The sequence below is a fragment of the Melospiza georgiana genome, chromosome 4 (assembly GCF_028018845.1).
Source record: "Melospiza georgiana isolate bMelGeo1 chromosome 4, bMelGeo1.pri, whole genome shotgun sequence".
NCBI classification, from domain to species: Eukaryota; Metazoa; Chordata; class Aves; order Passeriformes; family Passerellidae; genus Melospiza; species Melospiza georgiana.
Genome location: NC_080433.1, coordinates 21,083,609 through 21,109,287, shown reverse-complemented (window position 1 = coordinate 21,109,287; position 25,679 = coordinate 21,083,609). Strand labels below are relative to the sequence as shown.

Below are 25,679 nucleotides of genomic sequence, written 5' to 3'. Positions count from 1 at the left end.
TGCATTTATAAACGTTGATGGCATGTTTTAGTGAGTGTGATAACTTTTGTTTTCCTAGGTTGGCATGTTTTAGTGAGTGTGGTAACTTCTGTTTCCCTAGGTTGGTGGATGACCGGTGCGTGGTCCAGCCAGAGGCCGGTGACCTTGCCAATCCTCCAAAGAAGTTCCGAGGTCAGTAACTGGGGATCATTTCTCTTTCATGACCAGCTGGTGCTGTTCTGCCTCCTTGGGCACTTTTACTCTGGGACTTCCCAAAAGGTTTGTGGACCCCAGGGACTGAGTTTCAAACTGGAACATGAATGGCAGATTTTGAGAACGAATTACAAAATTTGCAAAGGCACCAGAGGCAGGTGGAAGATGTGGGGGAAGGAGCTGAATTTTCCTGTAGTCCAAGAGTTACTTGCTTTGTGCTGCACATTGAACAATGATCCCCTGCCCTGTGACAAACTCTTAGCTCCAGCCCTGCTCTCGCTGTAAATGGGAAAGAAACTTGTGAGGTCCAAAGCTACTTGAGCTGATGAATTGTTTATTTTCTTTTCAAGATAAGATACCATTTTAAGGAGTACCCCCAAATATTTTGTCAGCTTTTTGTTTTGCTTTTGCTTAAAACAGTATGATTTTTTTCAGCTTGACCTTGTAGATTTGGATTATTCTGCTCTTTTGCTTATTGGAAAAAAATAAGAGTGTGCTGACAACTTATAGTTTTTACTTCATGACTGCTAAAAAATACTCATAACTGTGCCAGAGCAGAGCCTGATCCAGGCCTCTTTTGGTTTAAAAGGGCTTGGATTCACACTGGTTCTGAGATAAAGAGAGTATGATGTGCTTGATTTAGAGCAAGGGAAATTTCATGCCTGTTTGTATCTATTTTCAATGATCTTTAAGGTCCCTTCCAACCCAAACCATTCTATGATTGTCAGGGCTTCCACTGACATCTTACCCTTAGTATTTTATTTGCAATGTTTATGTATATGCTACTATTGCAAAAAATAAAGCACTTAAAACGTCAGGAGAGTGAAGTTCTACTTTCCCAGAGAGCTCAAGACTTTTTTCTATTATATATTCAGGAAACATCAGCAGTTGGTTCCAGTTCCAGCTGTGAGTGTTCAGCACGCTGGCTGAAAGTGAGGATGCATACTTAGAAACTAACAAACAGTAATAAATTTCAGTCCCTAGTGTGACTGAATAACTTTAAAGCAGAGCTGAGGGTAGCATCCAGTGTGGCTTTCAGGATGCATAACTGTGATTTCACCCCCTCACTGCCTGCAAGTGACTCACAGTTTCCAGGTTGCACAAAATATCAGGTAGGGATTCTTTGGATGATATTTCTGTCACTGAACCATCCTGATGTGTTTCTGAAGTTGACCATATCCAGGTTTCTAGATGAGACCAAGGTCACTGGGGAAGATTTGTGATAGGATAATTGAATACACCGAAATGCCTACAACTAAGGATCTCAAAAAGACAACCATAATTTTTTCACTGTCTAGTGTTTGAAGGGGGCTTGATTTTATAACTTCAGTACATTAGAGTTATTTTCTTGCAGCTTTGTGTTGTTCATTTCTAACTTCAAAAGGCAAAGAAAGAAAAGTTGTTAGGTTTCTGTGTTGGTGATTTGGGCACTTTGATGCAGGGTGGAAGCTGACTGAGCTCCCAGCACTAATGATTTGCCATCAGTGGTGGCAGCACATGTGAAGCAGATGTCAGAGGGATACACTGACAAATGTACAGCTGTTTTCTGCTGCTGGAGAAGCTGAGGTCCTTTCTCATGAGTTACATCCCAGCTTCTGTAGGGGAGTGGTTTCCATTAGTTGTGGACAGTTTTGGCTCTGTCCCTTATTGTAACCTCTGTCTGTTGCTTGCATAACACATCCCTTTATCTCCAGTTCCTCTGCTTCCTCTTCTCCACAGCATCAAACCTTTCCTTCTCTCTAACTCAGATCCTCCTCTTTTTGCGGATTCCATCCTGTCCCTCTCCCTCTCTGCCCCAAAACTTTTTATTAGCTACTCTCCTCCTACCTGCTGCTGCTTAGCTCCTTTTGCAATCTTTCTTCCAGTCACTCATTAGCTCTCTCTTCTTTATAGTGCTCCATAGCTTAATTTTGGGACTGCTGACATGGTGGTAGCAAGCAAATGTGGATGAGCTGCAACACAGAATGACTTGGATTGGAAGACACCTTAAAGCCCCTCTTATTCCAACCTCCTGCCATGAGCAAGAAAACCTTGCACTATCCCAGGTTGTTCAGAGCCCTATCCAGCCTGGCCTTGGACACTGCCAGGGGTGGGGCAGCCACAGCTTCTCTGGACACCCTGTGCCAGGGCCTCACCACCCTCATAGGGCACAATTTCTTCCTTATATTCAATCTAAATGTAGCCTTTTTCAGTTTGAAACCATTCCCCCTTGTCCTGTCACTCCAGGTCCTTTTAAAAAGTCATTCTCCATCCTGCTTTCTTGTAAGCCCCCTGAAGGTACTGATAGGTGCTATAACAGGTCTCTAACACCTGTAGGAAGGAGAAACTATATTAGTGAAAATATAATTGTCACATTAATTTATGCAACCCACCTTTCTATAAAAGCATGGCTATAGTGTTAGGGGCATTGAATAGCATACCAGTTTAAGTGTCCATAAGCAATGTGTGTTCAGGAAGATGGCTGCAGGAAAGATAAGCCTATCATCTGGATGTTTTCTCCTTCATCCTTTAAGTCAAATTCCAAGTGTGAGATCAGCAGGAGCTTTGCTAAGAGCCCAGCAGAAACTTGCTGTCTAATTGACATTTAGTGCCTTGAACCTCAGAGGTGTCTCTGCCATGAGAGCAACCAAAAGCACATCTCTGCTATGCTCTGCTAAATTTCTTAGCTCTGCTCAGAGCCCTGAAGCAAAAGAGTTTCTAGATATTGTTCTTATAATCAAGAATCTAAGCAAAATCCATATTTTTCTTCCCAAGAATCTTCTGGGAAATAGCTTTCAATTAAAGCAGCAAAGTTAACAAACCAAACAAAAACTGCTTTAAGTAGGTTCTTAACATGAAAGGAAGACTCAGGCATGAATGATTAATTGTATGATTAGACATAAGCAGCTGAAAATAACCTCTAAGAACAGGATGAGTAGGGCCTCTTCACTAATAGGAACTGCTGTTTGCATGGTTTACAGTGTTTTTATCACTGATAGCTGAACTGGCGTTGATTTGAGGTTAGAGCACGACCTGGGAGTCAAAGAAGTATGAGAAAAACATGTTTCTAACAAGATGTTTAGATTTCAAGGGCTGACTCTGAAAATTAATATCAGAGAGGACTATGTTTGCTCTTTTTTGGTAATATTTTATCAACTCTTTCCCCAGTGGGAGGGACAAAAAAGAAAGATTGTGGTTTTGACTTGTATCTCCCCTACGGGGTTCACTCAGAGATCAAATCAAGGTACTGAGCTGTTGGCCTGAACTGAAAGCCTATGTAAAGAGGTGTCCCAAAATAGCAGTTTCATTTTTGCTATGTGTTTACTTTCTTTTTTTTTTTTGAGTAGGTGGTTGCTATTCTGGTTGTTTCAGAACATCCTGCAGCGTGGAGGGTTGTTAAGCTCAGGGAAGATGCGGTTTCTTCTCATTTTGTGTCCATATGAAGAAGCTGTGCTCCCCCTTCCTGTCCCAGTCACGCTGGGATGAGCCTGGAGTGGCTCTGTGTTCACCAGGGTGCACATCCAGATTTGCATCATGGCAAAGGGTGGTGGAATTTGGGCCCACACGTTCCTGAAGCCTGGTGAAAAACCCCACAGAGCATTCACTGTATTGCATTGAAGGGACTGATCAAACCAGGTGCTTCATGTCTTAATTCCAGCTGAAGCTGGTGAGATCCAAAGCACTGAGTGTGGAGATGGAAACACACACTGTGCTGCAGGGCTGGGTTCACAGAGGCTGGCAAGAACAGTGCCAGGAGTTGTGTGCCTCTGCAGAAAAGCCACATCATGAGCCACACAGCTGCAGGTTTCCTTAGGCTGGGACCCCAAACACTCCAGCTTGATGCTCCTATCTCCAGAAGGAAACACTTTTGGCTTCCAAGGTGTAAAATAGCACCGATGAGACCTGCTTGTTGATCAAGGAAAAGGAGCATGAGTCTCATTCCTATTTTAATGTAAAATTACTCAAGTTTTTAAACTGGTCTAAACTTTCTTATTCCTAACTTGTATTGCTTTGATTTCTTGAGGCTTCTGCAGTGAAAGTGATGCTGGTTCCTAAATACCTTCCTTTGCCTTTCAGTTTTAGTCTGATCTAAGATTTTCCTGGCATTGTTCTTTTTTCTTCTCTCCCTTCCATTACCTTTCTCTGCACTCTCTCCTTTCTTCCTCCCACCCTTTCCTCTTCCATCTGCCAGTTTTCTTTTTATTTGCCCTCTACATAATTTTGGTTTATCCTTTTATTTTCTTCTTGCTTCTTCCATTTCCATAATTGCTTAAATTTCCTTCTCTTTCTTGTTGTCCTGCCTAGGAAACTTCATTGCCTCACTCCTTGCTCCTCCACATTTTTCTCTTTTCATTTTCACACTAGTATTTTTTTACCTTTTTGTCCATTTTTTTCCCCCCAAAGCAAGTAGATTTGTACACACTGTGATTTTATAGCCCTGTCCCTTCCACTTACCCATTTCTCTGGTTTTAGTGAAGCCATGTGATAATTTCTCTAGTTCTGCAAACCAAAGAAATATTCCATGAGGGGCAAGAGTTGAATTTCTAACACTTAAAAAAAAAAACAAGCCCAAGAGAGGGCAGGGAGAGAAAACATCTGACAAATATTGTTCTAAACCATCTTTATCCAATATCAAGAAATATTTAAAGGACATAATAGGAGTTATTTTCTTTTTCAGACTTCCTGAGTGAAGGTGCCATTTGCTTACCTTTGATATTCCCTCCTTAAATGTTTCTCTTCCTGAGGACTAATTATGTAAAACTCCATAAAGTAATGGATTGGGAACTAGGACTACCTGGGAATGTCTGGAGAAGTCAGAAGAGACATTCTGTCTCATGAGTGGGTTGCTAGACTGACCTCCAGGAGGGAATGGCTTTTTGATCTGCTTGTGGTGGAAAGTTGCTTTATAATCTTATGCCTCAGTTTCTCTTTTTTTTTCCCTGTTTATTTGAACTGTAGCATCTCTAGGGCAGGCACTGTTCCACCTCCTCACAATGTTTAGGATCATGAAGCTTGAATTTACATAGTTTTGTTACTCTAATAAAAAAAAAAGGAAAAAAAAACTCAGAGAAAAATAATGAGATGGCCTGGTTGCAATGCATCTGTATCCTAAAAAGTAAAATAAAATAGGAAAAAAAGCTTGTTTGGGAACAAATAATATGATTTTTAGTCTATAAATTGAGGGAAATACAATTGAAGTAATACTGATTTGGAAAAATACAATTGAAGTAATACTGATTGGTAGCACCATGCTCTGAGACTCTGCAGGATGGGAAGCACAGTGTTTACTCCAAGTAGCAGGATGTGTGGGGAGTAACTGAGAAATGAAGACTGGTGCTATTAAAAGAAGGTATTGTTACTTCAGAGAAATAAATGTTTCATGAAGCCTTCTGAAAAGGCATGTTAATTATAGATTGTGACAGAAAATAATAGCAGACTTTTATCTTATGAGCTGAAATCCTGATACTCCAGTTAAAGTATATCCTACAATATGCAGTACAATTTAATGGCACACAACACTTTGGGGTTTTTTCACCTTGGTTTCCAGAATATTGTAAAAGTTACCTGGAGTTCTGTACTTTAGATTCTGTGATGTCATTCCCATTATAAATGTTAAATGAGAGCAAACACCTTTGCAGAGTGGCTGGGTTTGCTTTGATAAGGATCTGTGGGACTTTTTCCTTGGAACAGCAACTCAGGGCTGTGAGGGAGGGAAAATCCATGAGCACTTTGGGTCAGTGCCAAGGAAGGTTCTGCCACTGGGGGCAATTTTGTATGGGCAAACTTTGCTGCTTGAATAGAGGCTGGGTCAGTCCTCCAGTGCTTGGCCATCTGTGCCAGTGAAATCTGGAGGGCTCATAGTTGGGGACAGTCCTTCCTTTGACATCCACAGACTGCAGCCTATGTTGGGGAGGAGTTTCACCCTACAACACCCAGTCCTGAGTGTCCTTACTGCTCCCACAGCAGGACTCTTCCCTCTTCTTGCCTGTTAATAAATGTGCGTGTGAGAGGACAATTACCAGTGTTTGCTATGTGAAATGTCTGTCAAGTCTCGCTGCTTTTAGAGCAGCTGATGATTGTGACTGTGCAAGACTAGATGTTGTTTATCATTCTAAAAGTAATTGGCTTTAGATGAATCATGAGCTCTATTTCCAGTTTATAGGACTGCCGCTGGACAAAACCCCTTGAGTCAGGGAATTTTACAAAATTCAGTTTCTTGCCAATTAACATTAACTTTCAGTTATTGATTGCAGTTTTGGGAAATAAAGATGAGCAATTGAACAAGCATTTAGGGAAGAACCCCTTGGCTTCCAGACATCTCTCCCCTTCTTTGATATGCAGCCCCCTCACTCCACATGGGGAGGTGGTGAGGATGGGATGAGGGTTGGTGCATTGATATTCTCTTTCCTTTGCTGCTCCTTTCTTATTTGGCATCTCAGCATTGGCTGCAGTCTTCTCCTTCTCCTTCTCCTCATCCTTTCCTCTCATTTGCACAGCCACCCTGCTCAGGTGGCTCCTCTCTCCTCACCTGCTTTTTTCCTGCTCTGTTGGACAGTGGTGATGTTCAGCTTGTGTCACTTGGATTAAAAAACCCTGACAGTAAAAACAACTCAGTGAAGGCAGAGAGACCCAAACTCTGTGTGGACCTGCTTGGTGGCTGGCTGCTGAATGCCTCAGCCACCCTTGGATTCAGCAGTGCCAGGAGGAGCTGGGCAAGCCAGGTGTGTGGCATACAGACAGCAGGAGCACTCTTCCAAGGTTTCATGTGCCTTCAAACAGTGCGTCTGTGATGTTGGGGTGCTAATAAAGCGGCAGGCAGATATGGCAGGATCACAGCCTGGGGCTCTTACAGAGATTGCACAAAGTGGGAACCTGTGAGCCTTTAAGGGCTTTGGGTTCAACTCTAATGTTGTGCCACCCTGTTTCGGGTATCATTGCCACCAAGCTGACCTGGTGGCTGTGCTTAAACACTGCTATCTGGACATTTCTGGACTAATAACCCAAACCAACACATACTTACAAATGAAGGAAACGTCTTTCAACATGACTCAGGAGTATTTCTTTCAATCTTTCCCCAGACTGCCTTTTCAAGGTGTGTCCTATGAACAGATATTCAGCCCAGAAGCAGTACTGGAAAGCCAAGCAAGCCAAACAAGGAAACCATACTGAAGCAGCACTGCTGAAGAAACTTCAAGTAAGAGACATCTGTATTTGTAATCTTATCTCAATCTGCAGGCTGTAGAATTACAATAGCACCAGAAAGAATAATAACAAGTGCCTTGGGAACCACTGTGATGGGTATTATTATGCCACCATAGCAACTCTATATTCTCCTTGGCTCTCCTGCCTCCTGACTGGCATTTATAGCCCCTGACCTGGTGTTTATCTTGCTTTGGGCTGGGGGTTTTACCTTTGCTGTAAGCAAGGTAGTGCTTTCAGAAATTTTATGATGTAAAAATGGAGTTGTTAAAATCAGGATGGAGCCCCAGTTTAAATAATACTGGAAATCCTTACCAGGATTTAGGCAAAGAGTGGACAAAGAGATGTCCTCAATGCTTTAGCCAGGGAATTCCTCAAAATTGTGTTTGTCCTTGCCTTCAGTCTATGTGTTCTTTTGTGAACCTTTTTGCAGTCTTTATTTTGTCTCCAATACAGTGTGGATGGAACAACTCACCTGTGTCTGAAAAACAGCTGGCCTGATGTTGTAACTGAATGCATGAGATTAAGTGAAAACAAGGTCCTGTCAAACCTGGATGACAGTTTTGTGGGCAGCAGGAAAGTCACCAGTGCTTCCAGTTAAAAACAGCAAGGAAGGCATGTGGTGTGTGCCCAGTTACACAGCAATTATGCTGGGAATGGAGAGTTTGCTCTGTGGCTGTGCTTGACCCAGTCTATTGTGTTTAATTTTAATGTTGCCTATTGTGAGCTAATGTTTTTGTTTTGTTGTAAAGTCTATGTACAATTAAACACCAACAAGTAAAAGCAGTAGTGACAGGGAGAAGCTAATCATAGGCATCTTTTTATCCTCTATAGGATGAAATAAAGCCCTTGGAATTACTTTTTGGGCTTGAAAAATTTTAAAATAGCATGCATATCAGATGTGACCAATAAATTGTGACAGAGTCCCTATTTTGGGTAATTAAAAAGTCAGAATCACCATCAGGATTTAGGTGCGAATATTTTCAATGCAGTAATGCTTGTAGGTTTCAGGATTTAAATATGGTGCCATTTCCTTTCTGCACTGTGTGTTTCAGGTACTTCTTTTTTATAGTCTAAAGAAATAGTCATTCTCTTGCAGCATGCAGCAGAACTGGAACAAAAGCAGAATGAAAGCGAGAACAGAAAGCTGTTGGGTGAAATTGTAAAATACAGCAACGTCATCCAGGTAAACCTATTGAAATCCATCTGCCTTCTCAGTGTTGGAAAGGAAGCAGTTGTTTCATGACAAGGTTACAGTGAAAATTAACTGTCTGCCTGTTGTAATCTGGATTGTCAAGGGTCAGGTAAACAGAACTTGGTGAAGTTTACAATATTGTGCTTTTCTGCTTGTTTCAAAGCCTAACAGAAGTGCTGCATATTCCTGTTTAAATAATGTGTCATAATAAAAAATCTATGTGTATTTCTTGGTGCTGCAGTTTAGTATCTGAACATAAATATGTCTTTTATTTTCAAGAGTTATTTCAAAATCATGCTATAGAGGTGCTGTGCAGCTCCTTTTAAATCATTGAAGTAATCTGTATTTCATGACATATAAATGAGACAGGAGCTAAGTTCTTAAGTGCAGTACAACTTTTCTGTAATGGATGTAATTCCTGAAGGGAGAACTGCAATGGACACTTGCCCTGCTGTAAAATTGATCCCTGACACATTTCTCACAATCTGAGATAGATAATCTATTTTCCTAAACTGTAGCATACTTTGATAACTACCTTCTAGTTATATTTATATTTATATTTGAAAATCTCTGCAGTGTGAAAGCCTCTTTTGACTGGAGGGAGAAAAAGCAACTAAAAGCTGTATTTTTTTTTTTAATTTCTTTTTTGTTCCCAGCTACTGCACATAAAAAGCAACAAATACCTCACAGTCAACAAGAGATTGCCAGCGCTGCTAGAGAAGAATGCTATGCGAGTGTCCCTGGATGCTGCAGGGAATGAGGGCTCCTGGTTTTATATCCAGCCCTTCTGGAAACTGAGGAGTGAAGGTGACAATGTAAGTGGAAATACTGAATGTGTTAAGAAGGAAAAGGGAGAGGAATTCCAGGAGGAATAACTTCTTCACTGCTGGCCTGTTTCATAATGGATTCAGTTCAGGAAAGAAGGAATTAGAAGAGTAATTGGGACTTTTACCTTTCATGTGTAACTGGAAAGTGTTACTTAATTATATGGTCTGGAATCTCTTGTGTTGCCACATTTAACTGAGCCTCTCTGTTGGGGCATCTTTGCTAAGTCTACCTTTTGAGTGCAGACTTGCAAAGCTGACAAGATATCATAGTTTATGCTGGACGCTTTTTTTTTTTTTAAGAGTTTTTTTTTAAATTTTGTGGCAACTTTTTTTTCAAGGGGTCAATAGAGAATGTCTCTAGGAAATACATCAGCTTTCTTTAAATCTGTATTCCCTTCTGATGTGAAAATGGCATCTATGATTGGAGCTGGGTAGAATAGTCTGGGAAGCCTTTTCTGGGTAAGTTTCTGCAAGACTCAGCTGGAGTCTTGCATATTGATGAGAGGGAAGAATGCACAGGAGAGCTCTTTGCTGCAGATCTGAGAGCTGTGCCATGAGATCACAACTCCCTTCTTCATTCTGTGGCTTGGTTAAGTGCCTGATGTGGGAATGTTTGGCTGTTTTCCTCTGTGCATAATCAATGAAAGCCTTCTTAGGGTTGTAGAAGGGAATGGCTTCTTTTTGTGTATTTTCTCTCCTTAATTTTGTGGTTACCCAGCCCTTGGGATGCTCTCCAGGATAATGAGTGTGGTTGCTTGCAACTCCTTTTGCAATCTGTTGTGGAGAGGAGAAGGATTGCATTCCCAGCTCCTGGTCAAATATCCCTAGAGTCAGAGTCTTTCCCTGCTTCATGTAGTGATCAAAAGGGTATTTGAAAATCCTCCTTTTTCCCAAAGCCTGTTGCAGAGAAATAGAGCAAATATATCCCTCAGGGAAGGCTTCTGCATGGCTTTTCAGCTGAGGAGAACAAACGTGGCTCAAACATTAGCCTGGTATTTCTTTCCCTTCTTTGGAGAAAAAATGGTGACTTCTTGTTTTGGCTTAATTTCTTGCAATAACATCAGTTCAGCATCTTTTTAAATTTCTCATGCCTGGAAAATAAGTATGTATGTCATGCTCTCCAGAGGGAGGACCTGGCATTCCCACCTGTCATCTGCAAAGCCACGGTGGGCCCTTAGAGCTGAGAGCAACAGAACCATCCTTGGCCTTCGAAGTCATCCTCAGAACTACAGAGGTTTTGGTTCCATTTTCCACTGTTGTGCACACATGAGGCTTTGGAAGCAGACTTGCTGATCTAGAAGGATTGCAGATCAGTGCAGTGATGGCAGTGCCATCCCATGCCACGGACCCCTTTCCCAGTCCCTTCCCGTGGGGATTTATCTGACAGGCTCTGAGCCGTGAGGGCCATGTGGCAAACTGGTTTATTCCTTACTCAATGGACTCATTCCTTTGGAATGGCCTGCTGCTCATTTTCTGTTTCCAGGTTGCCTTTCAGAGCTGGCAACTTGCCATTGTAATTTAGAGAGGGAATTTACAAAGGGAAGTTGTTTCTTGTTTTTACTAGGCCCAAAAGGATTTGACAATTTTCAAATTTCCAGCGATAAGCATTAGTGCTCTGGTAGCTCTCTCTGCTTTTGTTCATTTCTACCTCTGCAACAGCTACACAAACCAGGCAGCTGTTTCACAGAGGAGAGGAGTAGCCAGTGATGGGGGAAGTCCTCATTTTTCTCACACAGATGGAGGGAGGCTTCAGCCTTGTACCCACTGCTTCCTTTCCAGTTACTCCCAGTCATAGGAACATTTGAATTCATGGAGTTAGCTTGGTATATCAGGCTCCTACTCTGTTTAGAAACTTTGGGATTTTTAAAATTATATTCCTGTGCTATAATGAGGAAATTCCCTAGAAAGCATGTTTTAGAAAGTCTTTTAAGCAAGAGAAGTGAGTATTGAATTACTGCTTGCATGGCTGCTACTGTGCCAGGTAATGTAGGCAAGGTATGCCATGTGTCCTAAAAGAAAAGGAATCTGGGAATCTGATACTGAAAGTCATGTATGTGACTCTTCTGGTAAGTGATCAGAGATTTTTAGCCTTGTGAAATATTTTAGAACTTTGTTTTCTAAAAGAAGATTAGCTTAGTTTCACTAGCAACTGATTAATTTTGCAAGTCAATGAAAGTAATTAAAGAATATGACTGAAAATTTACAGTAATTGACATAACTACAGTATTTTCTGCGGACTTTTATTAAGTCTTCATCATTTTTGAAGCTGCTCTTCAATGGAAGATAGGACTGATTAAGGCTAGAGCTGGTTCCAGATGAACTGAATAACAAAATACTCCCCGACAGCAGGATTGGTGCTGTGTGGATTGGACTGCAGTTATTTGCCATTTTAGTGGGTTTTTTTTTCTTTTTAAATATGATGCTTAATGATGTGCTGTCTTACTGATTTAGTTGTGATAGTCCTGGTGTACATGCAACAATTTTGAAGTCCTGATTCCACTTTGCAGGATGCAAACCTGGTGGTATTTTGGTTAATGAATTGTCTGGTCATAACTTCTTAAAACAGGCTGTAAGTAATGTCTGTGTGAAGCATGGCATGCAGGAATGTATTGCATAAGGAATGTGTCTTATAGGCATCTTGTCATTATTTTGATTCTGTTAGTGAACTTGTTCCCATGCCTTGGATCAAGGAGGATTTCTGTGTGTGGTCTGAGCATGGTGACACTGTCTTATGCTACTGTTTATTTTGGCTGTGTTGGTAAAGAACAGGCAAACCTTCCTTTTCACCTCTGCAATGAGGGGGCCATATTCACCTGCATTGAAGTTGAGCAAGGCTGAACTGGGCTCAGCTTTTTCATAGGAAATGTGCTGATCAATGCAGAAAGTATTTTTATTTATTTGTCTTCCAAGAGAAAGCATGGCTTGTGCAGCATTTCATGTAGAAAAGAATCACATATAGCCACTTGTCTTCATGTCTGTGTGTGCTCAAATTGCTGTGAAGAACATAAGCAAATCAGGACCCAGTGCCAACCAATCTATGTAGATTGGTGGTTTTTTTTATTATTTATTTTTCCCCCCTTCCAGGCATGAATTGAATTCTCCATATGCATGTCTCAAGCAGTTTTTAGGTCAAATAATTTTTTTATATTGATTTGTACATTGTAAAGAATTGCAAGGGCATGGGAATTTGCTTGCAGGGAGCCAGCCAGGAATTCCTCTTGCGGAGAGAAGGTCTCTCAGCTGTTGTACCTGCTGCCTGTGCTGAGCTCAAACATCATTTAGGGAACAACAGCAGAGGGGATGGATGGAGTGTGTTCACCTTTTTCTGAATTTCCAGTGATTTCTGTGTCTTTCTAGGTTGCATTCAAGCAGTCTGAATCAGAGAATTACTGAGCTTGTCAGAACATTTGCCAGCAGATGGTCCACAGAGCTGGGGGCTCATGATTGCTTTCTAAGCTTTCTCTGGGATAAAGAGAACTTAGAGTAACTTTTGGATGAACTGAGCTGCTCCTGGAATTTGTAGATTAATGTCTATTTAATGGTCTGGAGTTTCTGCTGAACCAGGGGACATGCTTATTGGGAATGCAAGGGTTGATTAGTTGGAAATCTTGAACCCAAGTGATTGCAGATCATGGGGGAACACAACTGCTGTGTGAATTGCCTGCAAATAAATTTACTGAGTGCCACTACTAGAGCATGCATTTGAGTCATTTTCTAAATATGGTACATTACTTTATTTTATTGGATAACTACTTAGATCTAAATTGCATTTTATTTCTGACTTCCAGGTTGTGGTGGGAGATAAAGTTGTTCTCATGCCAGTCAATGCAGGACAGCCTCTGCATGCCAGCAACATTGAGCTTCTAGACAACCCTGGCTGCAAAGAGGTGAGTTCAGGAGGGCAGGAGGGGTAGCTGCTGATCTGACATGGTTATAGAAAGGCTGAGGGAATTGGAATTGGTCTGCCTGGAGGAGAGTAGGCTTTGGAGTGACCTTATTGTGGCCTTGAGAGCCCACAGGAAAGATGGAGAGAGACTCTTGACAAGGGCCTGGAGTGACAGGACAAGGGGGAATGGCTTCACACTGACAGAGGGCACATTCAGATTGGATATGAGGAAGAAATTGTGTCCTGTGAGGGTGGTGATGCCCTGGCACAGTGTTGTGGGCACACAGTTTGTGGTAATTGGAAATGGGGCTGTGGCCAAGCCTCATCCCCAATGGGCTACAGCTGTGTAGGGCAGGGGTGCAGTATTGAAGGTAATGAACCATGGAGTGCCCAGGTGTGCTGACCAGTCACCCAAGGGAACAGAGGGCACACAGGTGCAATGCAGGTAAGGTGAAGAGTGTGAAAGGTAGAACATTAAAGGGCTGTGGATGCTTCAAGCTGCCTTTGGTGTCCCTTGTGCCTCCACCATCCTCTCGACAGCACAGGGTGCCCAGAGAAGCTGTGGCTGCCCCTGGATCCCTGGCAGTGTTCAAGACCAGGCTGGATGGGGCTCTGAGCAAGCTGGGATAGTGGCAGGTGTCCCTGCCCATGGCAGTGGCTTGGAATGGGATGATCTTTACATCCCTTCCTACCCAGACCATTCTGTGATATGTTGTGCTTTACTGGTAACCAGAACCCACCATGAGCCCACAATGGACTCAAAACCAGCCTTAAAAACTGGTTCCAGCTTAGCCTCAAAAACCCAAAATGAAATATTTGCTGCAGTGATAACTCTATGAGGTTTCCTTGAGTATCTCAAACTCTGACTGAGGTAAGCGGAAATCCTCACTCAGTATCCCTTTGGGGTGTTCTTGGTGGGCTGTCAGCAAACAGAGCAACATTTCCCCACCCAGTCTTCTCCAGCATTACAATCATTAACATTTGAGAGCTTCAGGACCAGTGTTAAGAACTGTACAGATATGTAGCTAAGCCATGTCCCCTGCCATCCTAGATGTGGTGTGATACTTTCAGAAGAATGGAATGTCTCAAAAAAAAAAACCCATCCCCACATACTGTAATTTGAATTTTTTTTCCTCTAAAGGTAAATGCTGTCAACTGTAACACAAGCTGGAAAATAACTTTGTTCATGAAATTCAGTAGTTACCGAGATGACGTACTGAAAGGAGTAAGTATGATTTTTAAATTGTTTTTTGAATCAAGAAAGTATTTTACTTTATCTTAGTATCTTACTGTATTAGAAAGACTTATAAATCTTACTGTGTAGAGAAATATTACCTGGTGAATAAAAGAAGAAATAAGGACTTTATGGAGATGTTCCAAGTAACTGTAACAATAACTGTAATAAGACAATGTAGCTTTACATGCTGAGGTGTTGCACAGTTTCATGCCTGTAGATTAATCTCTGAGATAATTTACATTTTCATTTTAGAGATAAGCTTAATTTGTCCTCACATGTACCTTAATAAATCATTTTATTATCAATGGCTATTTTTTCAATAGGTGTCAAGGTACCAGCAGTTTTTGAGGAAGAATTTGAAAGGGAAAACGGTATCTTTGTGTAGACCCATTTAAGGATAGTGTTTCAAGTCTTGGGGAGAGGCAGGAGGAAACAAAAATGAATCCAGCAGAAGAAACAGAGAGGGGGTGTTGGTATTGATTGCAGAGTAGAAGTGATAAGATAATACAATGTTAGAAAAATCTCTTCACTTCCTTTAAGTAATAAGAGAGAGTAGAAACAAAAAAAACATAAACTTAGTAAAGTTAACTAGAATAAAAAATGACCTTTAGGTTAATTTTTGCCCACTGTTCATTGTTGTGCTTTCCCAAAAGGCCATGGGTCTCCTGCAGGACTGAATTATCCCATCTGATTTCCAGACTTGGTGCTAAGATTGAATACTCTTCACTTGGTACCTGCTCCAGCAATAGGAAGCTCGGAAGTATTTTCTTCTTATCAGCTCTGCTGGCATCACTGGAGCTGTTACAAATAGAAAATTACTCTGGAGGCTTTGCCTACCACTTAACAATGCTTCTTTTCCGTATTTCTTTAGGGAGATGTTGTGAGGCTGTTTCATGCAGAGCAAGAGAAGTTTCTGACCTGTGATGAATATGAGAAGAAACAACACATTTTCCTCCGCACCACGTTACGTCAGTCAGCCACGTCTGCAACAAGTTCTAAAGCACTGTGGGAGATAGAGGTATTTTTTATTTCTCTTTATAAATATTTTAGGACCTGAAGGCCAGGGCTCAGTAAAAAAACTTCAGCACAACATGAGTCATTCATGGGCTCCTGATATCATCACACACCTCCCTGTAACTATTATTATTTCATGAAGCGGTTTGTGTAGGATGAGCCCTGACGAGCTGCTTTATTCTCTGTGTGTCTGGAGACAGGAGGCTTTCTTACTATATTTGCCTGCACTGAAATGAGGGAGAGTCAAATTTCAAATTCAGACTTGACGTAAATGGTGTGATTTTACCAAAGCCAGTCAAAGGACACTCCCCTCTCCTGAGTTTTGAGTGTTTACGTTTAGCTTCATGTGCAGTATAAAAAATGGAGAACCATGGCTGACAGGAGATCTCCCAAACATCACACAACACATCAACATTTGTTTAAAGTAAACCTGAATAAAGGTGGTCTTGTGAATGGGGTGGTTTTGAGAAGGGAACTAGCAAACATTTTTGTTCAACTAAGAAACATTGGAAATTGGTATGTCTCAAATCCTTGCTATTACAATAATGTAACTCCTATATACCCAAAAGTTCTTGTGTGATGGATAAACTTTGTGTATTTAGAACGGAGTCTTCAGAAAAATGGTTGATTTTTGTCTGGGTAAGTATGGTCCGGAGTAGAGTGTATTGCACCTGCACTTATTGGAGATTCCTCTTTAAAGGAGACAGACACTGCTAGATTTGAAGAAAGCAAATGACCTACAGTTCAAGGGATAAAAGAAATAACCTGTGATAAGATGATATGAGGATATATCACTTGAATGAAAATTTTTCAGAAGCCCCTAGTATTGACAAAAACAGAGCTGGTATAATTGGTAAAATAATGTAAGATGGTTTGAGTTTTGCTTTTAAGTAGTGCCTAGTAGTGTAGAGCAGCTCTCCTTACTTTCTTGAGCTGCAGAGTCACAACATGTCACTAAAAAGCAAAATTTGGCTCATCATGTTTGCAGGGAATAAATTACTGAAAGCATGGAAAGTAATAGAAGGAGTATTTCCTGGCACTTGGCAAAAAATAAATGTAAGTAGTTGTTATCTATGGTGAGCTTCATGTAAGCACAGAACTCCTCTCTTTGGCATGCTGCAATGATGTTGTTTGCATATTTTTATTAGGAGTGAGCTGCAGGAAATGTCAGTGACCTGAAGTATGATCTTGAGGAGCAGGATTAAAATCCAAATTCCTCTTTTAGGTTGTCCACCATGACCCTTGCCGGGGAGGGGCAGGACAGTGGAACAGCTTGTTTAGATTCAAGCATTTGGCAACTGGAAACTACTTGGCTGCAGAGGTAAGAATGTTAAACAGTTAATGTTAAAACAGTTTAACAAGTGTTTGTGTGCTGCCTGACCAAGCCCTGCTGGTTCAGAACAGGTGCAGCAGGTGGGTCTGCAGTGTAGATGTTCACAGAAATCCCACACTGGGCCCCTGCTGGGTCATACTGTACTGCTGCACCCAGGGCTTGCAGGGCCAACAGCACTGCTAAATATCCACCATGGTTGTACTGAAAACCCTTGGGCTCATTTATCTCTCTGCTCCTTTGATTTTTGGAGTGGTGTTGTGACTGTGGATTGGTGTCATGCAAGTTCATTGTGATTATATAGGCTGCAGGGTTGTGCTATTGCACTCTTGCCTTTTGACAAAAATTTGAATTAAAAAAGTTCTGAGGAAGTCTCTACCCCTTTTGATGGAATGAAAAGTTCCAGAGAAGAAAGAAGATATTGCAACTTGTCTGGTACTTTGTATTAAAGCAAAAGAGTATTGCGACTCCCCAAAACAGCAGCTTAATATATTTTAAGACTCCTTAAAAATACAATATGGTTCTTGACAAGCTGGAATACAGCAGATAATACCAAGTGTATGAAGTGGTACAGTCTTGGATATTTTAATAACCATTAAAATATCACAGCAAGAAGCTGTGAACTTTTTTCATATCTAATCCATATTGACACAGATCTGTGTACAAGTTTTATCAATGGAGTTTAAAGTAGGGGTTTTTTCCACTGATTTAGTTAGGATTGCTTATTTTAACTTATGCTTTGAAGTATGAGTGCAGAAATTTACTGCAAGAAGAAAGTTATAAATCATATATAAGGGAACCCCTGAAAAAAGACTTGCTCTGCCTGGCTTGAGTTAGATTTACAGCAGTGCAACTTCTGTATGCAGACAACTCTTTAGTATTCCCAGGGTGCTGCTTTTGTGTTCCAGCTCCTGTAACAGCCTGCACTGAATTCAGAGGAAGGACAAACAGGAGCTATCAAACTTTCATTTATTTCTAATTATGTCAAGGCCACTATCAAAACAAACAATGGACTGCTAATAATAGCTAATAATAGCTAATTTTCAAGAGGCAACCAGTACTCCCACCTGAGAAAGGGAGTATTTTCCTTTCTGTTTATAGTGAGGGATGCTCCCAGTAGGAAGATTTTGCTAGCTGAGCTGGAGAGTCAGGAAAAGCATTGAGCATACTGATGGGCATCCTTCTTCCCCCAGGGGATCTGTCTGGGAGATTTTTAGGTGAAAAATCTTCAGGTAAAGAGGTACCACGCTGCTCTGAGTGTCAGACCTGAGCTTAGGTCCTTCCTACCTCTGAAAAGGAAGTCCCCATCAGGCAGACTTGTAATATGGAGAATATAATTGGCAACAGTGGAGTGAGAGCTGGAAGAGCTTTTGGGTTGAACAGAGGTGATCTGCTGGGACTGGAGAGCTGCACTGGTGACTGTGTCTGTGAGGTGTAAAATACCTCTGGTGGAGATATTAAAGGTACTGCTGTAATAAAACCCTGTGAACTGTATTTTGCACAGTTCATATGTCAGGCACAACACACCAGCCAGCCAGACACGTCAAAGATTTATGAACAGGCAGGCAGACACCTCGTGTGCGTGAGCTAACTTTAAATCAATTGGGCAAAGCCTGCTGAGCACTTATCTGTGCTCTGGCAGCACAGGGAGATTACTCATGGTATGGATTATCACCAGCGTCACACATTGCCATGACCTGATTTTGTTTAAGCCTCCTTGATAAAGGTATCTAGAGTGGAATAAAAAGCAAAAACACAAGAAGAAAATTCGCAAATCTTTTAAGCATTCTGTTGTTGGCTAATGATGCAATTTCTGTCACAGTTTGAGCTGTTGTAAATCAGGATTCATCACTGTTTATAACTGTCTTTTTTCGTACTTCATCCTCCCTTAAATCAGCTTGATGTGTGCCATGGAGGCTTCTGCAGGGCAGTCTTGCATGGGTCAACTCTCAGACAAGGAGGAGAAGTGTTCTTCACCTGGGTGCCTCCCTTTTCTCCTCTCATACCTTGTGTGAGCAGCCTGTGCCTTCTCTTTTCCTTGGAGTCATCCTGGTCAGTCTGGTCTGGGACTGGTGGGTCACTACTGAGCCTCGCTGTGAAGGGCTGTCCCTGCAGCTTGTTATGGTCAGGGGATAATCTGGGGACTAAGAAAGGTGAAGATGCTTGCCTCAGAGAACTAAGGAATTTAAAGCTGATAAAGGTGTTCCAATACCACAGTAAGCAAATTAATTAAAAAAAAAAAAGTGAGGCAATACTTGAGGCAATACTGAAATTGTTCAGTAAAAAAACCATAGGTGAGTACTTGTAAATATAAATGTTATAAACTTGAGAGAGGATGAAGTCAGGATATGTAAATCCTAAATTCCATGTTCCTTAGAAGTACAAGAAGTTCGTCCAGCTTTTGTTGCCTTTCAAAGACCTCTGATATCTCTGACTTCTGACACAATCTCAAGTAGTAGTATTTCCTTTAATCCTCTTTCCACTTGGCATTATTTAGCCTAATTTTAATTACTGTGCTTCGAAGTTGTTTAAGACCTTAAAGCAACCTGGATCCTCCTCCCAGACTTTGGGCTGAAGGTGAGCCACCCTGAAAGACCCACTGCTGGAGGAATCACAGTGGGAGACTCTTGGTGATTCCACACACCTGCATTGCCTTTGCTCTGCTGCTCTGCACACCCTTGGTCACTCACAGTGTCTGTGTGCTCTCACACAAGTACTTAAGACAGGAGGAATATACTGAAGAAAGGGTTTGATGTTTGGTGATAAGATTTGGGGCATTGGAAATCTGGGTACTTGGTAATGATGTCTGACATTAGGAAACCTTAAGCCACAGGCTTAGACATTCCCAAAGAAGTGGAACCAAATACTCAGCTGAAAAATTGGAAAGAGAAATTGTCTTCTTTAGAGACAGCAGGAGTTCTGCTGTTAGTGTCATAAGGGCTTGTTTTCACCCAAAAGAGCTGAGCCAGATCTTCAGCAGGAGATTTAGGCACTAAGCCACCAGCTAAGATCCAGGCTGCTGAGTTTCATTCTCAGAACAGAGTTTTATTCTCATCTTCACAGAGTCAGCAGTCTTTCAGAAAAAGTTCTGCTGAAGATCCTTTTTATAGCCCTGGTTACAGGAAAATGACCCAAGTTATTTTGAAGCCGTACATTTACAAAGAGAGGCTGTAAGGTTAGGTGAAAATTGGAGGCTTCAAAGTAACAAAGATTTCTCCAAAAGTCTTTTCAGTGAATGTAGCCATGTAGAAAGCACCCAAAGCTGTCTGTGTGTGTGTGTGGGAGTGAGCTGCAGTTTGCTTGAATAGCTTTGCAGATGCTGCAGGTTGGGACCACACAGCTGTGCCTTTCTCATGAACACATATTACCTTTTAAATATTTTAAATTGCCAAGATAAAAGTCTCTTTGAACTGAATATCAGCTTATCAATTGTGCCAAACCAAAACATGCACTTTTAATATTGTTCTCCACATTTAGAGCAGCTCTGGTTTTGTGATTTCTAAACTGGGCAATTCATACTGAAACCATTAACACTTGTTTTATGAGGCTGTTTAACTGATATGTGTGCCCACACACAAGAAGGGCAGGATAAGTCTGTCATTTCATATTCAATTTCTCAGGTGTGGCTAAAATAATTACAAAACATATCTGCATCTATCAGATCACGTGCTGATCTCAGATATTGCAGTAGACCATAGATAAGCCACAGTATGTTCCTTATGAAACCTCATGAGCCTGTACATAATCACTATGCAGAATTTGTAAGGAAAAAAATCAGTGATAATTCTGTTTTACCTAGCTGAATAGATTAGTTACTAGATACCTTGGTCAAAATATGGCAGTAAATCCAGTGAGGTCTTTAACACCAAATTACCTCAACTAAACTCAATGAATTAAGATAAGGCAGGTAAAATGGCAGCCTGAATGTTCACATTCTGTGCTTCTCCAGAACTATGGCCATAAACAATTACTGCTGTGGAAAACTTCTCTGGCTTTCTCATAGAGTTCTCCTTCCTCTCTCTGTAAGAGTGAAAGGGCAGGGTTTAAGCTGTAATCAATTACAGTAATTAAGTTGGATCAACTCTGATCAGAGTTTTGTTCTAAACTCTGTTCTTAAAATCCTGCATGAAACACCCTTCCAGCTTTAGGATTATTTTAGCACTAAATACTCTTTTGAAGGTGGGAATGATTGAATTTAGTTGGGCTGAGCAGCACAGGGTTACATACACATGAGGTGAAATGACAATTAGATGAATATTAATGGAACAGGAAGTCCAGGCCAGCTTGCAAGGCAGTGGTGGTGGAGCACTGCAGTGGCAATATAGGATTCAGAAATGTTCTTTTTCCTCAGGTATTGCATTGTGCAGACACAAGGTGCTGTCCCTGAGGTGATGTAGGCTTGGTGAAGAGGGACTAGTCTGTGCTGGAACAGGGTCACTGAGCTAAGGCACCCCAGATCATGAGTGTTTTGGGTGGGATTGCTGAAGCTTTGCAGGACTGTCAGCTGATTTTGACCACACTGTGGTGTAAACCACTTGCGGAGAACTCTTGGCCAGTAGAAGTTACACATATTTGTCTTGTCGTTCTTGAATAATTTCTTTCCATATTACCTGACTCTACTTTTTGGTCAAAATTGCCCCAAGCTGCCCTTTCTTTTCAGATAAGCTTATGTGCATCATTCACTTTAAATTTAGAATTGCTGTTAAATTTTGCTTTTACAGTCCATGGCGGGGGGTTGGCACTAGAGGATTTTTAAGGTCCCTTCTAACCCAAATAATTCTATGATTCTGTGATTAAAAATATTAGCCTTCCATGTTATAGATTTTGTTATGGTATGCATTTATTCAGATGGACAGGGCCATGCCCTTCATAGTAAATTTAAGCCTGTTGTAATAATCACTTGATTAGGATCATGGTGGAGATAGCTGAGTACATACTCAAGCTAATATTGAGAGAAAATAATCCTCTCCTGCTTCTGAATAGTAAAGATTGTCACAAGAATCCCACAAGAATGGAAAACAAAGCATTTAATGAGATTTTAAGAAAGATTACATAATTGTATGGGTAATAGTATACTCAGCATTAGCTAAGATAAAAGAAATGTAGAAGGAAAATCAGTTCTTAAACTTGAGGCTATAAACCAGGATTAAACTCCTGGTGCCCTGAAAAAACTGTCTCTATAGTTTTATGGACTTTTCTTCCACTTCCTTAAACTGCTGGAAAATGGAGTCCTGCATAGGATGTTTTATTAAGGCATTTGAGATTTGATTATTTGAAGTCCATAAATTAGGTCTTTTGTTATCTACTTGTTGGAAATTGGACTACTGATAGTGATGTTTTTTATTTAGGAAGCAATAATAGAGCCACAGCTTGCCAATGTAATTTTATTTTCTTTTTTGTTTGACATGGAAACAAACCTTTGCAGAAGGACTTGTTCATGTCCTGGTCATGCAGAGAAGGTGAACACAGGGTTAAATGCTCTGTGGTTCCTTCTGCCTTCAGAAGAGTGAGGCAAGTAACAAATAAAATAAAATAAAAATGGCCTTGTTCAACTGAGATGTGAGCTACCTTTTGCTCAGGAACAGTTTGTAAGCCAGAGAAGATGCCAGGAGATGGCAGCATCTACCAAGGCCTTCACACATCTCCTCACAGATTTCATTCCTTGGTACTGTGGGACCTCCTCACCTGGAGATTGCATCAAAATCTTCCTTTGGGGCTGTTTTTTCCCAGTGTCTCTTCATTAAATTTTAGCACAGCATTCTGATTATTTTCTGTCTGGCTCTGTGATTAAAGTTTCTCATAAGAAAAAGGATTTGCCAAGGTGACAGGGTGAACTCAGCACTGGAAGCCTTATTTCAGTTTTTCTGTCTCATAGGAGTGTGGGTTTGTTTTAAAGCTCTATAAGGAGTGAAGGATAATTTACAGCTATGCATGAAGAGATGGAAGAGATCCAGAGGAGGAGGATGGATTACTGATTTACAGAGCCAGCCTGACCTGTTCTGCAGACTTGGATATGGCTTTTTAAAGTGACAGATCTAGATGTCCATTTAGCAAAACCTAGAACTAGATTTCTCCAAGGTATTTAAGAATCTTGAGAATGTGGCTAAATTTCTTGACCTGACTTGTCTTGACTTTGGTGGAATCTATCAGTGTGCAAATACCTTTATAAATCTGGATCTCAGAGGAAAGTCTTTTCCCCCAGCCAGCTCATTTGCAGTTGTGATCTGTGAGAGTGTTCAGCTCTTTCGATCCTGCCTGAAGCTGGCTGCATTGGGACCATGTTTTACGTATACAAGATTTAGGAGTGAGGAAGTACAAAGATATTAATGCAGCATTTATTGTCATTTAGTCATTACAAGGCCTAATTATGTTATTAAAAATACATCTTGCATTTTCATGTCTTCCAAAACAGCAAATGTAGACATGTGGTCTGTCTTTAAGTGCATTATTTTTGTTTATTTTTTCAAATCAGTTGAGAAGCTTTTATTCACTTGTATTTGTGCCTCTTTGTGATGCTTGATGGACGTTTCCAAGACTTCCCTCCTTTGTTTTTTATTGTTTTTTGGGGTTTTGTGTGCCTGTGGTTTTTGATTTTGCTTTTTTTAACAGTAGAAACATCAGTCATGTCTAATTCAATCATCCCTAGTTACTCCTGTGAGGACCACTGAAAGGCATAATTAATTAATACTTAGAACATCACTCTTGAAGAGATGAGGATGCTTTCTTTTATGTAACACAGGTTGACATGGAGATGCTGAAGCTCAGACTAAGGTTATGGCCCAGCATCCAAGTTACACTTAAGGATCTCTTAGACATTTTCCATTCTTTTGACTTCCTCTGCAGAATGGGATATGGCTGAGTGGGGCTGAGCACTGGTTTCAAGTTTTCTGCCCTTGATCCCTGTAGAAGAAATGAAATTTCCCAGTTACCACTCATAACATGGAGCTACTCCAGCTTATGCTGCTTGTGTGAGACCTTTAAATCTGTGCTGATTTAGGCATGGCAAAATGCTGGCCTGCCATTGCTTACACAGCAGCTGGAAATGCCATCAAGATGATCTTTCTTCTAGTAATGAGGATGAAAAATCAGGACAGGAAGGTGTTGAGGCTCTTCTCATTCCTGTTTTTGACTTGCAGGGGGGCCTGAAGCAAACAAAAAGGTTCTGCTTTCCCAGTGCTCCCTGGAAACCTGTCTGATCTGCTAAGACATGGCTCATGAGGAAAAGACAATCCTGAAAGAAAAGGCCTTTTAAGATTGTTAAACTTTCCTTGCATGATGATTATCAGGAGCTCTGTGCTGATGCTGAGGAGGGGTTGAATGGAGTTTATCGAGGTAGAGCTGTAGCCAGGCTTTGTCTGGCAAGTTAATAAGATGGCAAAAGTCCTTTGAATGCCACTGAAAGTCTTTGAAATTGTGCAAAAGTCCTTTGGATTTATCGAAAGCTAATCAGTATGACATTAACAAAGAACAAAGCAAGCCTAATGAAGATGAAAGATTTGAAAAGTGGATTATTTTTCTTTTGTCCTGGCTTTTCTTCCCCGAAACACTTGCCCTTGTTGGCTGGGTAACAGGCTGTGTGTTAACAGGCTGGTTATCAAATGAAATGGGGAATGTTTGAGTGTGTTGAATTACATCCTTTTATGCTTTGTCTGTCAGGGTTTCCTTCATAAATGCAGGTTTTAACCAAGTAATTAAAATGCTCATTTAGCTGAAATTTGGCAATCTAATTCTTCCCTTGACAAGATGCTTTAAATATCCTTTACCTAGTCAACAAAATTTGATTAAAATCAGCATGGGTGTTTCTTTTTCCAAACTCCTCTCTCTCCTTCTTAATTGAGCGTCCAAAAATAGCCTGTTTGGGTACTTTCCATGCATTCCTCCAAGAAAACAACGTTCAGTAGAAATGTGGAGTTTCAAACTTCTTGAATTGTAAAGGACATCTAGCTATGTGAAGATGCAAAAGTAAAATTAAAGCCAGGAATAACCTGTGAGATGATCTGGACAATAGTAGAACCCCAGGAAATGATGCACTGCAGACTTGTGAGGTTTGAAAACTTTAAGGTACAACTTTGAGTAGCTTTAATCAGTGGAAATGACAGAGCCTGGAACTTCTGGTGCTCAATCTAGTGGAATCCCTCTCAGGGTTAGCAGGTCACTGGCATTCTCTGAGCACCAACTACCAGAAGCAGCACACAAACACACAGAGATGAAAGTTGCCTTCCTGCTATGCAGACTTTACAGATTTTGTAAAGTTACTAAGTGAAAATTCAGCAATGAGATTTCTTGCCTGTTCATGTTGTTCTATCAAGAAATACTTTGTCTATACCTCAGTTTTCCATGTGTAAAGGTTACTTCCATTATGAGTTTGTCATATATACTTTCTCCTGGGGGCCTTCTGCTGCTCCCACAGGGTGAGGATGCTGATATATGTATGCATTCAGACATCTCATCTTTTCACATAGCACTGTGTACCAAGGCTGAGCCTGAAATCTGTCCAAGAGTCACCAATTTTTATACTCAGGAGGACCACCTGCAGCACTGGCTCCTGAGCCTGAGCACCTTCAGGCTCTCTCAGATACCCTCTGTGGATCACAATTTGGGAATTTGGCTTCTTGCAGAGGGGTGCAACTAAATTCTATTTAAATGTAGATTTAAAAGAAGGTATTGCATTTTCTGTAGTTGCAAATCTGTCTCTAAACTCCAGAATGAGAAGTGTAAATGAGAAACTCTTTTTGTGGTACCTTTTTATTTCCCATTCATGGAAGGGTAAAAATTACTGTGCCTGAGTTTGTTGAAAAACAAGCAGCAGAGAATTATGA

The 25,679-nt window shown here is 40.9% G+C and overlaps 1 protein-coding gene across 1 annotated transcript in view; it reads left to right on the top strand.

Moving 5' to 3' along the window:
• ITPR2 (inositol 1,4,5-trisphosphate receptor type 2) overlaps positions 1 to 25,679 on the top strand; it is a 241,951-nt gene that overhangs the window by 28,797 nt on the left and 187,475 nt on the right. The window contains exons 2-9 of the mRNA XM_058022044.1: positions 101 to 171; positions 7,251 to 7,366; positions 8,471 to 8,557; positions 9,223 to 9,381; positions 13,182 to 13,280; positions 14,421 to 14,504; positions 15,388 to 15,534; positions 16,756 to 16,851. Of these exons, the coding sequence (XP_057878027.1) occupies positions 101 to 171; positions 7,251 to 7,366; positions 8,471 to 8,557; positions 9,223 to 9,381; positions 13,182 to 13,280; positions 14,421 to 14,504; positions 15,388 to 15,534; positions 16,756 to 16,851 (859 nt within the window). The remainder of the gene's footprint in view (positions 1 to 100; positions 172 to 7,250; positions 7,367 to 8,470; positions 8,558 to 9,222; positions 9,382 to 13,181; positions 13,281 to 14,420; positions 14,505 to 15,387; positions 15,535 to 16,755; positions 16,852 to 25,679) is intronic.